Source organism: Sorex araneus, chromosome X, assembly GCF_027595985.1.
Source record: "Sorex araneus isolate mSorAra2 chromosome X, mSorAra2.pri, whole genome shotgun sequence".
Taxonomy (NCBI): Eukaryota; Metazoa; Chordata; class Mammalia; order Eulipotyphla; family Soricidae; genus Sorex; species Sorex araneus.
This window is the reverse complement of record NC_073313.1, coordinates 142608524-142621632: the sequence shown is the minus strand read 5'-3', so window position 1 is coordinate 142621632 and position 13109 is coordinate 142608524. Positions and strand designations below refer to the sequence as shown.

Below are 13109 nucleotides of genomic sequence, written 5' to 3'. Positions count from 1 at the left end.
GGCCAAAAAAAAAAAGTAAGAAAAATAGGAAAGAAAATATAAACGAGATAGACAATTCACTGGATGAGTGCATGCTTTGTATGCAGGAGACCTTGTTTGATCCCTGGCACTGCATGGCCCCACAAGAAAAGTTAGAAGCAACCCCTGAACACTGAGCTGGGAATAGGCTCTGAGCACCATTGGGTGTGACCCAGAAACAAAAAAGGATAACAATATGAAAGCACAAACATCAACATATTGATAAAACAGATTTCATGGGGTCAAAGTAATCGAGAGAGTATAGCTGGTAGGGTGCTTACCTTGCACATGGCTGACTTAGGTTCAATTCCTGAAACCCCATGTGGTCTCCTAAGCTCTGCAAGGAGTGATCCCTGAGCACAGAGACAGGAGTAAGCCCTGAGCACAACCAGGTATGACCCCCAAAACTGAAAATAAAACAGATCTCTTACCTGAGTTTTTCTTGACTTTTATGCAAAGTTTTATAAGTACCATCCTTTCATATCTCATCATAGCCTAGACTTATCTTACATTTAACTATTCTTGGAGAATGTGCTGAGGTGGATCTTAGCACAGATTCACCTTCTGTATCCCGTGATACAGAAGGATTTTATGAAATGCCTGTTTCCTGAGCTGTTGGGAAAAAAGAATCAGCCCTCTTTTCAGACCTACTCATATCCTTGGATGACAGAAATAGTACAGCAGGTATTTGCACACACCTGACTCAGGTTACACCCTCCAGAACCACATATGTTTCCCCAAGTTTCACCAAGAGTAAGCCCTTAGCAAAGAGCCAGGAGTCTGCACTGCTGGGTGTGACTCTAAAACAAAACAAAAAAAGCTCAATTTATTATGAGCATATATACATGAGGAAGGCACTAAACAAGGTATGTTTCGTGGAATACTAGGTATTATAATTTTCAGGTAAGAAAATTAGAGCACAGGGCCAAAGTATTAGTACTATGGGTAAGGTACTTGAGTTTCATGCAACCAACTTGGATTTGATCCTGAGGATCCCATATGGTTCTCCAAGCCCACCAGGAGTGATTCATGAGTACAGAGCCAGGAATAACCCCTGAATACTGCCAAGTGTGTTTCCAAAGCAAAAAAACAACAAGATACTAAGAAGTTAAACAATTTGCCATAATTCATTTTAGTGGCAGAGCTGATATAAGCCTAGATATACTGAACCAACTCTACACAGAGACACCAAATGTGTCTCTATTTGTACAGAAAAACAGTCAAGAAAGAGAGCAGAATGTCAACTATTAACAAGTTGTTAACAGATTTATTTTCTGTTAATAGTTATTTTTACTGGGTAGTGAGAGTATTAGTACTTTTATTTCCCTTTTTCTTTTCTTAGTAACCTAAAGTTTTTATGATGCACATGAATTATTTTTATATCAGGAAAAAATCAATTTCCAATTTGTTAAAAGCAATCAAGCCACTGTTTCCTACCTATAGGTAGCAAACCACGAGGTTATGGTGGAGTAATTATTACAAGAGTTCTGGAAATTCTTACATGAACCAAACATTGTCGAGAATAAATAGGCAATATGCTTGCACATAAGAACTTTTCCAAAATCCATGATGTATACTACCATAATGTATACTCAAAGTGGTTTAGTTTATCTTTTAATTAATGGATATTAAAAAACACTATTATCATTATTGAAAAGTCTATGAAATTTTAAAATTAAGGGCCCTATATACATACAGCGTGTAAGGCTCTTTCAAGTAGTAGACTCAGGTTTGATCTCTGTCCTCATATATGCCCTCCCCCAACCCCCTCAGCATTAGCAGAAATGTTCCCTGAGCACAGAGCCAGGAGTAAGGATTGAGCACTATCAGGTGTGGTCAAAACTCATCCATCCCACCACCATTCCCGTTAAAACACTAAGGCAAGTGATGAGATCTTCAAGTAGAGGAAAAAGTAGCCCCTGGCACCACCAGGAGTAAGTTAGAAGCATAGAGCCAGGAGTAAGCCTTGGACACCACTGGATGTGGCACAAAAGAGAAAGAAAAAGAAAACCTTCATACTAGTGTCTTGTCAGGACTGGAGTGATAGCACAGCGGGTAGGGCATTTGCCTTACACATGGCCGACCCGGGTTCAATTCCTCCATCCCTCTCAGACAGTCCAGCAAGCTACTGAGAGTATCCTGCCTGCACAGCAGAGCCTGGCAAGCTACCCGTGGCATATTCAATATGCTAAAAACAGTAACAACAAGTCTCACAATGGAGATGTTACTGGTGTGCACTCAAGCAAATCGATGAGCAATGGGATGACAGTGCTACAGTGCTACAGTCAGCAACTTATCTCCTTTTTTTCCACAAGGGTTTGGTATACAGGAGAAAATAAAAGGGGAAAGCCAAAGACACATGCAATATTAAAAATTTACCCAGAAGTCCTGGAAAGGACAATTTCCAAGGATAAGTGAGAATCAAGGGAAGTTCTAGGCCCAGAAAACTCTGCTAAGGAAAGGCAGAAGGCTATTCTTCACTGATTTCCAGGAGCAAGTCCCCCCCCCTCAACTACAAGGACGCCAACACTTACCTAGGGCAGAAATGCGGCAATATCTGAATGCTAAGATTTGCTTTAGGGTGTCCAATCAGCATAAAGACCTGGATTGAGAAGTGATCTCCAATTATCCAGGAGGAAAAATATTTGGAACTTTATCCTTTGTCAAGAGAACTCAAAGTTCAGCACCTGCATTCCTTTCTTTCTTCTCCCCCCACTTTTTCTTCTTTTTTGGGTCACAGCCGGCAGTGCACAGGCTCTGCACTCAGAAATTACTCCTGGAGATGCTCAGGGGACCATATGGGATGCTGGGAATCGAACACAGGTGGACCACGTGCAAGGCAAATGCCCTACCCACTGTGTTATCACTTCAGCCCCCTCTTCTCCCTTTCTGTAATATGTCCCTTGTCCTCCATTTGTATATAGTCCATTGTCCCTCCATTCATATACAGTCCTTTGTCCCTCCATTCATGACCCCCCGGATATACTCATCAATAGAATTCCTATAATTTCATTACCCAATTTCAATACTGATTATACATCTCAAACTAGAACATGCATTGACTATTTAATCCTGACAACATAGGCTTTTCCAGGTGTTAAGGCTGATGTTTGTTTTTGTTTGCTTCTGTTTGGTGACCACACCCAAGAGTGCTTAAGTCTTACTCCTGGTTCTGTGCTCAGGAATCGTACCTGGAAGGCTCAGGGGAACAATTGGGGTTCCAGGAATCAAACTCCAGGAATCGATTGATTCAAGGTAAATGCTCAACCCCGTATACCATTGCTTCAATCCTTCTGGTATTAGGGCTGATAAACTGGCAGGTCAGATATGCTTCCTAGAGCCTTTAGAAGCATACAGTCTTCAGGTGCAAAAAGCAAAAGCATAGGGGACAGAAAGATAGTATATCACTAAAAGGGCATACCCTAACACGGTTCAATCCAAGGTCCCCAAAAGTCACTAGTAAAGGTTTTGTTTCTCCCTAACACTTACCAAGGTGGCCCTGGTAATCTCATCGAGCCCAAGTAGTACTGTATCCCCATGCGGGTATTGAACTACCAACTCAGTTGCTGAGAATCTCTGGGAGGGATACCTGAGCACAACATTTTGAAGGGAGACCCTCCCAAAATAAAAACAAATACAAACAAAAGCCCACTCGATTTGATTCTGTGAACATAACATTACCACAAGGTTAGAGAGAGGCATTAGAGTACTAAATACAGTAGGTACAGTGCAGTACAGTAGGTAGGGCCTTGCAGTGCATGTCACAGACCCTTATTTGATCTCTGGCACTGCGTAAGATATTCTGAGACTCACCAGAGGCGATCTCTGAGCACAGATGGATGTGCCCGCCAATCCCAAAAAAAGTGGAGGGAGACACACAGGAGTCAGAGAGAAGAATGATGGTTTTGTTCCCTCTTCCCATTTTTTAACCTGTATTAGGTACTCACCTGGCAACCAGGCTGCACACTACCCTCCAAGCAAAAAAGGAGCTTTCGCTAAGGTCTGCAGAGGCTGACTTACTCCAAAGAATAGATTTCAATAGGTGAATGGCAGGTAGGGGTTTGTTTTGTATTAAAAGCAAATTAAGGGGTCAGCGAGATAATACAGAGGTTAAGGTGCTTGCTTTGCATGTGGATAACCCTGACTTGATCCTAAGCATTGCACCTCTGAGCATAAAGCCAAGAGAATCCCCTGAGCACAGCTGAATGTGGCCCAATCATCCCTCGAGAAAAATAAATGAAAAATCAAAACAAATTAAGATCTTGCCAAAGGGCTTGATCCTGAGTCCAATCCAGTCTTTGAATCTAGGTTTGTGGGAGATTGTTCCTCTTAACGAAAAACCAGTCCCAAGTTAGAAATAGTTTCCTGGGCAAAACAGTGTAGGTTTAAAATATAAACAGACAGCAGAAATGAGCCCAGAAAAGAATGGGCAGATCACAGAGCAAACAAAAATGTGCCCAGGAAGAATAGAATAAAACAGTTTAGGGTTTTTTCTAAGTAAAGGGCAATGTAGGTAAAAAAAGAATAGAGAGCTGTCACCACTTTATACTTTAAGGGTACCTGCTGATTGGCTATGTAAAATTAATAAGCCATCTCTGCTCTTTATGTACCCACTGAATTTTGATATGCTTGCTAACATTCTTAATATATCTGTCAACTTAAACAATAACTCACGTTGTTGGGAGCCAGGGTGGGGGAGCAATATCATATTGGAAAATGGCCAGCTGTGAGGCCAGGAATCTGAAGGAAATATAGAGGAATGCGCTGAGCAGAGAGGAAGCAAAGTCCAGGTCAAATACCATGGTCAAATACCATAAAAAGAAAGGAATAGCAGGGGAACATGTAAATTAAAACAGATTCTTCAAATGTGCCTACATCATAAAAGACAAGAAAATACCAAGAAACTGTTACAAACTGAAAACTAGGAAACATGATGAATAAAATAAATGTGAAAATTTATGGGATACTGGGATAGAAGACAGTCATTTGTAGAAAGAAAACGAGACAAATCTGGAGTTAATACATTCTGAAGATATGTTAATGATAACGTAGTACTATTGATATCTTAGCTGTGGTAACCATACCATGCTAACAAAACATAATATAAAACACAATATAAAAGGGAAGCTGGGTGAAGGGAGTTCTCTGTATATCTTTGCTACTCATCTATAAATCTAAAATTATTCCTAGTACAAAATTTGTAAAAGAAAATTTTGTACCAGTTTTGTGAACAAGAGTAAACCACAGTTATTAGGGAACTAAATTTTGAAACCATCAAGCTTCAAAGAAACAATAACCATAATTGCTCTGATTGTTGAGATAATGATTGCCTTGGAAGTAGAAATAAGGTTGTTGTTGGAATGGGGCACGGCACACTAAGGGTCTTCAACGTATGTGAGAAACTTCTACATTTTTCTCAGTAGTAATTGAAACATGTCTGTCTTTTGATAACTAACCAAGACACACATTTTTGTGTGTTTTTATATCCATGTTTTTCACCCATGATGAAATTTAAATAAAAGGGAATGAAAAGCACTTAAGAGACAAAATATCCAAATCCAATCAGTGGATCAAATAAGGTTCCCTGATTCAAATTAACCAACACTAAAAAAGACATTTGAATAATGACTGCATATTTGATGTCGTATTATTCAGATTATTCAGGATCTTTAGAATGGCAGTCGCATTTTAATTATGAAAGGAAATATCCATATTTTGTAGATTAGTTCTTAGGAATGAAATTATTTATCTTGGAATTACTTTTTTTCAAACTCCAAGAGAAAGGTGAATGGGGGGAGCGAGAGTGATAATACGGTAGGCAGAGAGCTTGCCTTATATGCAGCTGGCCTGGAATTAATTCCCTATACCACCTATGGTCTCCCAGACCCAGCCAGGAGTAAGCCCTGAACACTGCTGCGTGTGGCCCAAAACCAAAAAGATGAGTGGGGAGACAGATTAAAAAAAAGCATGACAAAATGTCAATATGAACACATGGATAAAAATTTCTGGATTTCTCTGGTTTTGATGTTTGGGAAATTTTTGTAATAGAAAGTTGAGAGGGTGAGAGCCACAAACCAGTGTATCTCAGAAGCAGAGTCAGTCTCAATAGAGGCATGACTCTAGGTATTCTTGACTACACAAGCCCACGGAGCTATTTTTCTGCCAGTCATCTCTCTGAAGTCATAACCCCTGAGGTCTCATAGTGGCCCGTGACAGTTGTTTCCTCTCTTTGGATCTCTGAATCACTAGGACTAAATAACAGGCCTCACCTTTCTCCATCTTGATGTGCTAATAATTTCAGGAAAGAGAGTCAAAGGACAAATGGGCAGGGCCTAGAGCTCAGACCTGATGGGGCAGTCCTTGGTACTCCAAATCCTGCCCCTATCAGTGGGTGGTAGGTGTGGAGCAGGACAAGGAGGAGAAAAGGGCAGGTAAAAATCCACATGGTTATATGCGTTGACTATCAAGTGAGTTCCTAGAGGCTGCTGGCACCTTTGTTTGGAACACGTTCTGGGTTCTTCACCTTCCCCAGACTTCTGAGCATCATGCATTGTTCCAAGCAGCCTAAGCATATCCAGACTCTGATGCTTATGCAGTGGCCCTTGAGCTACCTTGCCATATGTAAGTACTGATCCAAGAGTATCTATCAAGAAGCCAGAGTCAGCATTGAGGATTAGATCTGGGAAGATTTTTGTGTTAGTGGAAAGTTCCACTTCTGGTTATTTTTATCATCTCAAATGGCATTGCAGAGTAAAATGAAGGAATCTTAAATTCCATGATTGTCATGGGGAAGTAAGAGAGTATCAGGGTATAGTGAGTATAGGCAAGAATGTGGAAGAATATCATGATGTATATGAAGTAGATCTATATATTTTCAGCCATTTCCTTATCTTCGCTATTTGTTTAGGGAAATTGAGGTCCAGGATATAGGGGTATAGACATAATATAGCCCATGGGAGTTAGGACAGAGATGTCAGTAACATTACAGACTTAAGTATAACATATACCATTCTGGAAGAGACTGGTGATAGTATAGCGTGGGAAGACAGATAATAGACGGGATAGTGACTGGGCAAGAGGACAAGAATAGTGGCTAAGAAACAACAGATGGATACAGGTTCCTTTTGTGTGGGGCGTATGGTGAGATAGGGGTATCTTTGTGGCAAGGGACAGTAGGATGTAGAGCCTTAACAAAGATTAAAGGATAAAGGACTGAGAAAGAGACAGGAGATGAAGGTGGAAGGATAATGGGCATACAAGAGTGGGATAAGGATAAATATGCTGATGGCAGGGAATAGCAGTAGAGGAAAGCTGAGCATACATGGAGACAGGGATGGGAGACAGGGATGACACTAGGTGTGCAGAGATGTAAGGTTGCTATGTGATCGATGATAAAGGCAATATTTGAAAGACACGTGATCATAGAAAATGGATGGACAGGAGCTGGATTTTGCCAAAGGCCATAATGAGAGGTTTGCATAGTTTGGAGGGTTCATTACCAGACATGGTCAATTTGTTTTGTTTTATTTTTGCTTTTTGGATCACACCCTGCAATCCACAGGGGTTATTCCTGGCTCTGCACTCAGGAATTACCCCTGGCGGTGCTCAGGGGACCATATGGGATTCTGGGAATAGAACCTGGGTCGACCGTGTGCAAGGAAAATGCCCTACCAGCTGTGCTATCATTCCAGCCCCAAGACATGGTCAATTTTTGTTAACTGCAGAAATTTGGTCTGATTTGTTCCCTCATCAGTTTTTATCTTGCAGCCATTATTCTTTTATCTGCTATTTACATGGTTGTGGCCAATACCAGCTCTTTACCTTGTCTGGTTATTCCTGGACTTCAAGACTCCAGATCAAGGTAAGAGGCAATAGTTACCAGGACTCCTACTCATAATGCCGTAGGTCTCTTATCTAAATTTTCAGAGCTATGGAAGCTGGGTCAGCTAGGACTCTCCTAGGGTCCCTTCTCTTTCCACCTCTCTACTGGAACTATGATCTGTCCATGATACTAAGGAAGTCTTAGGTGAGTAGAAAGAATGTATTTGGGAAATACAGATACCATTCCCTCCTCGTATTTCTGTCTCAGGTGGCAGACGTTCAGCCTGGGTAAGGAACTGGTGTATCTGGAATCACCTCAGGGACTATTTCCCTATTAAGGTAAGTGCATCTTTCCCAGGGTGACTCACAGTTCTGGAGGTAGGGGTGCTAAGCAGCTAGGAATTTATGCCAAGAGGCTAGTGGTGTCCATAATTAAAACAAGCATTCCAGAGATATTTCAGTATAGAATAGACATGCTTCAGGATTCAGCATTTTCTCTGGAAACTTGCTACTCTGCTGAGTCACTTTGGATATCTTTAACATGATATACCACATGATGCAGGTAGAAACACAAATACAATTCAGTTAGTTTCACAAGCATTGGTTGAAAGTTTACTCTGTATCCCATATGTGAGGTACAAAGACTGGAGAAGAACGGGATCCTATGCCATCAATGTCTTCACATCTAATGGGAAGGATAGATAAGTATACAAGTTACATAGTGTTTCAGATGAGTAGAGTAAGGAAGGACTTCACAGACATGAGAATATCTATGCAGAGTTTTCAAATTTGGGGCAGCACTAAAGGAAGTAAGTGGGGGAAATACCAGAAAGAGTTCTCAAAATGTACTGCTACATTGAATTTCTGAGCCCTCTTTGACGAAAAGAAATGTTACTCCAAATTTTATATCAACTTTCCTAACTTCTTAATATAATAGCACTTATATAAAATAACATGATGTATAACTGCACTGACATAAATGGCAGAGACTACTTACTGTCATAGGAAAAAGGACCCAGCAGTTATAAATAACCCAGATCCTACCTGGTTTCATATGAGTTGGCGAATGTCTATTTCTCCATTTCCTATGAGGAGACAAATGTCTAAGTTTGTAAAACAGTAACTAGCTGTTACAAAGATTTGTTTTAGAGATCATCATGATTCCTGGAATTCTTCATTCTTCTTTTTCCATGCAACGTCATTTCAACACCTCTAACATTTCTCCCCATGGCTACAGATTGTGAAGACTAAAGACCTGTCACCTGAGCAAAATTACGTCATGGGGGTTCACCCTCATGGTATCTTGACCTTTGGTGCCTTCTGCAACTTCTGTACTGAGGCCACGGGTTTCTCGAAGATGTTTCCAGGCATCACTCCCCACTTGGCTACGCTCTCCTGGTTCTTCAAGACCCCCCTTGTTAGAGACTACCTCATGGCCAAAGGTGCTTCTGACCTTACTTATTGGAGTTTTTGAACAATTTCCCAGCTCATCTATGCATTTCTAAAACCCCATCTCCTACCCTTCAACTTCCTCTCAATTTCCTTCCACACCTCACAATCATCAGAGCATATTTATAATAATATATTCTGGAGATTAAATGAAGACAGTTAATTTTTCTGAAGGTTAAATGCTGACATTAATTTTTTTCAGGTTTGAATATTGGCTCTATCACTTAGTTTGTGGTCTTGGACAAGACATCAATCGTCTATTGGTTTTAATTCCATCATCGGTAATGTGGTGCTGATGACAGTAGTCTGGACCTCAGATATGGTGTGATGCTAAATGAGATAATACCAATAAAATGTTTATTATAGTGCCTGCACAGTAAATAATAGCTATTATTAATTCCAGTTGAAAAAAAGGAATGGGTAGAATTATAGAAAAGAGAAAGTCCTAGTTATCGGACTGAATATCTCCCTACAATAGTTTCAACCTGGTGCATCCTGTAAATTGGAGATATTATTTCAAGGTTAAAATGTGTCATGTTTGCTTACAGCCTTCTCCTTGTCCCACCTCATTGAGTCTCTGCAACCCTTGGGACAGAGGGTGCACAAACAGGACAATGATTAGAATAGAAGATATCTTTCACCCATATCCACATGTTTTGATCATTTTGATCCTCTCTATGTTCCTTGATTCTCTTTAGGTGTGTGTTCCGTGGCTCGGACATCCATTGACCACCTGCTGAGTCATGGCTCTGGAAACCTTGTGGGCATTGTAGTGGGAGGGGTGGGAGAAGCCCTGCAAAGTGTGCCCAATGCCACCACCCTCATCCTTCGGAAGCACAAGGGATTTGTACGCACAGCCCTCCAACATGGGTAAGGTGTTCCTCTCAGGGAGGGCTGGGTGGTCTTCAATAAGAAGCATAAATGGGAGGCAATACCAGATGAATCAGTTATGAGTCTTGCCCTCAAAGGATTTAGTAGTGGAGATTTCTGTTAAATTTCAAAAAGGTTTGGGTAATCTTTTCCTGTCGAGTTAGCTGGATCAGTTCCTAGGAATACAGGCAAGGAACCCAGATGCAGAATTTGGGGGTCAGTTATCCTAAAATATAGATGATCCCCCCATTATCACTGTGAAGATTGATATCTATATCCATCTGTTATGGTGAGCATCAGTGTCAATACAGTATGATGAATATGCACATAAGATGTGGAGTTGGGTGGTGATTTAAAATCCTAGCTTCATTACATACCACACACTCTGAAATGTGATACTTAACTATTATGAGATTTTGAAGGCCACAACCTATGGTATTCAGGGGCTATTCTTGCCTCTGTAATCAGAAGTACATCATGGTGGTGCTGGGGGGAACATACATGGTTGTTGGAGATCAAACCAGGATCAGTCACATACAAGGTACATGCCTTATTTCCTAAACTGTCTCTCTAGCTACCTGAGCTTTTTATCTGCATAATTTGGCATCCATAATTGTACCTACTTCATAGAAATATTGTGGAGTTTGAATGAATTCATTCACATAAAATACTTAGTATGTGCCTGGCACACAGTAAGTGATTAGGAAACACAATCACTTTGACTTAGGGATGAACATCTAGAACCCAAGGCTGCAGTTGCATTGTGCCTTATCTTATCATCAGACCAGCTCTCCAGACACAATGACAATTATGTTATTGTAGACACAGCCAAGACTGAAGTATTTTAAAGGACCTAGAGGGAGTAGCCTGTGGATCAACTTGGAGCATAATGTAAAGTTAATGGGTTCTGAAACAGGAAGAAAGAGTACTGGGTTCACATTCTCCCTCTCACTGACTGCCTGAGTGACCTTCCCTCATCTGAATCTGAGCTTCTGGATATTCAAAGTAAAGGGACTAGGGGCCGGAGCGATAGCACAGCGGGTAGGGCGTTTGCCTTGCACGCGGCCGACCCGGGTTCGATCCCCGGCATCCCATATGGTCCCCCAAGCACCGCCAGGAGTAGTTCCTGAGTGCAAAGCCAGGAGTAACCCCTGAGCATCGCTGGGTGTGACCCAAAAAGCAAAAAAAAAAAAAAAAAAAGTAAAGGGACAAACTCTTCCTCAGGGGCTGGAGAGGCACTTGCCTTGCATGCTGCTGACCGGGTTTGATCTCCAGCACCTCATATGATCTCCCAAGCACTGCCAAAAGTATTCCCTGAGCACAGATCCAGGAGTAAGCCCTGAGCATAGCCAGGTGTGTCTGAAAAACTAAGCATAGGAAGAATAATCCTCCACAGTGTTCTCTACTGTCCATGCTGTGAAGGATCAGTCAAGTAACATGTCGGAATGCTGAGAAATTGCTGTTAGCAGCCCAAAGATTTGTATTATTCTTGTTATTCTTCTGTTACTCTTCATTACTCTTCTTGAAGGAAACTTACAGAACCGAATTCTTTACCTCACCACTATGAGGGTGAATCTCCCCAGCTTTTAAGAAGGGAGATTATTTTTCTCTGCTCTGATGCATAGCCCCAGTGGTTGAAGGACATACCATCTGTATGTATGCATCTGTTCAAAGTTATTATCTTCTTCTCTGTGTTTTAATCTAATAAAAACGAAGTCAATTATGTACCTACTTATCTTGCCCTTGTGGATATGGACCAGAGAAAGCACTCTCACTGACCTTGAGAATTTTAGGACAGGAGACACTAAATATATAAGCCTTGTTGAGTGTAGAATCAAATAATCTTCCTGGGTGGTTCTCTCCCCAAACAGCCTGTGCTTGAAAAATTAATCAGTGCTTTCCAACAGGGCTCATCTGGTACCTACCTTTACTTTTGGAGAAACTGAGGTGTATGACCAGGTGCTGTTCCATAAAGACAGCTGGATGTACAAGTTTCAGAGCTATTTTCGCCAATTCTTTGGTTTCTATTGCTGTGTCTTCTATGGAAAAGGTTTCCGCCAAAACTCCCTTGGGATCCTGCCATACTCACTGCCAATCATCACTGTGGGTGAGTGCTTCTCTCAGTTCCAGAGTCCTCACATTTCTTTCTCAATCTCAACTCAATCCGCTTCATCATACCTCCAGCGAAAAGGAGGGCAGCTAAGGGGAAGCTAACTTGGAGCTTACTGGGTGCAAGATCCTAATATAAATCCCTTCTCTTTTCCTTTCTTCCTCTACAGTAGGGGAGCCTCTACCATTGCCCAAAATTGAAAACCCCAGCCAGGAAGTGGTGGACAAATACCACACACTCTACATGGATGCCCTGCACAAACTTTTTGAAGAACATAAGGCCCATTATGGCTTCTCGAAGACCCAAAAGTTGATTTTCCTGTGACCTAAGAGGCTGCTTGCCCAAGACAGTGTGGTGTAAAGTGGTGACTCACTTGCTACTAATCAAATGGGAGTAAATGGATATTATAGAACATTAGGTATTCCTCTCTTGCCACTGAATACTTGCAGTTATCTCAGTCATTGTTCAGACAATCTACCTCGCATCAACCTATCCCCCACCTGTATACAGATTCAGACTCTGTGCCCAACCCCCAACTGACTTTCATGTCTGAATCCAATTCCAGAAAGATTCAAAACATAGCCAGGTAGTCAAAAATCTATTTGTTATTTTGGTCTTAATGCATTTTGAAAATTGGGATACTTAGCACACCATAAATTTAACTCAATTAAATTATAAAGTTTAGCAGTACATAAAATATTTCCTCATCTTTCCCAGCACTGGCTATCCCTTTTTACTTTCTTGTTCTATGAATTTGACAATTCTGGCCACTTTATATAAATGAAATATGTGGTCTTTTGTGATTGACTTCTTTTAGCATAATACTGTCAAGTCCATCCTT

General features: G+C 41.1%; 1 protein-coding gene across 1 annotated transcript; it reads left to right on the top strand.

Moving 5' to 3' along the window:
- The first annotated feature begins 6563 nt into the window (after nt 1–6563).
- Nucleotides 6564–12592, top strand: AWAT1 (acyl-CoA wax alcohol acyltransferase 1). The gene is made up of 7 exons (XM_004615754.2): nt 6564–6639; nt 7772–7879; nt 8108–8178; nt 9077–9281; nt 9987–10158; nt 12066–12265; nt 12438–12592. Exons 1-7 carry the CDS (start codon nt 6564–6566, stop codon nt 12590–12592), a joined length of 987 nt encoding a protein of 328 aa, XP_004615811.1.
- Nucleotides 12593–13109: the final 517 nt, after the last annotated feature.

Excerpts from the sequence above, each read along its gene's own strand:
- AWAT1 (XM_004615754.2), top strand. The coding sequence starts at position 6,564 with ATGCATTGTTCCAAGCAGCCTAAGCATATCCAGACTCTGATGCTTATG. Across the intron at positions 7,880-8,107 it reads CTTCAAGACTCCAGATCAAG|GTGGCAGACGTTCAGCCTGG; the intron begins GTAAGAGGCAAT and ends TTTCTGTCTCAG. Across the intron at positions 9,282-9,986 it reads AGACTACCTCATGGCCAAAG|GTGTGTGTTCCGTGGCTCGG; the intron begins GTGCTTCTGACC and ends GATTCTCTTTAG.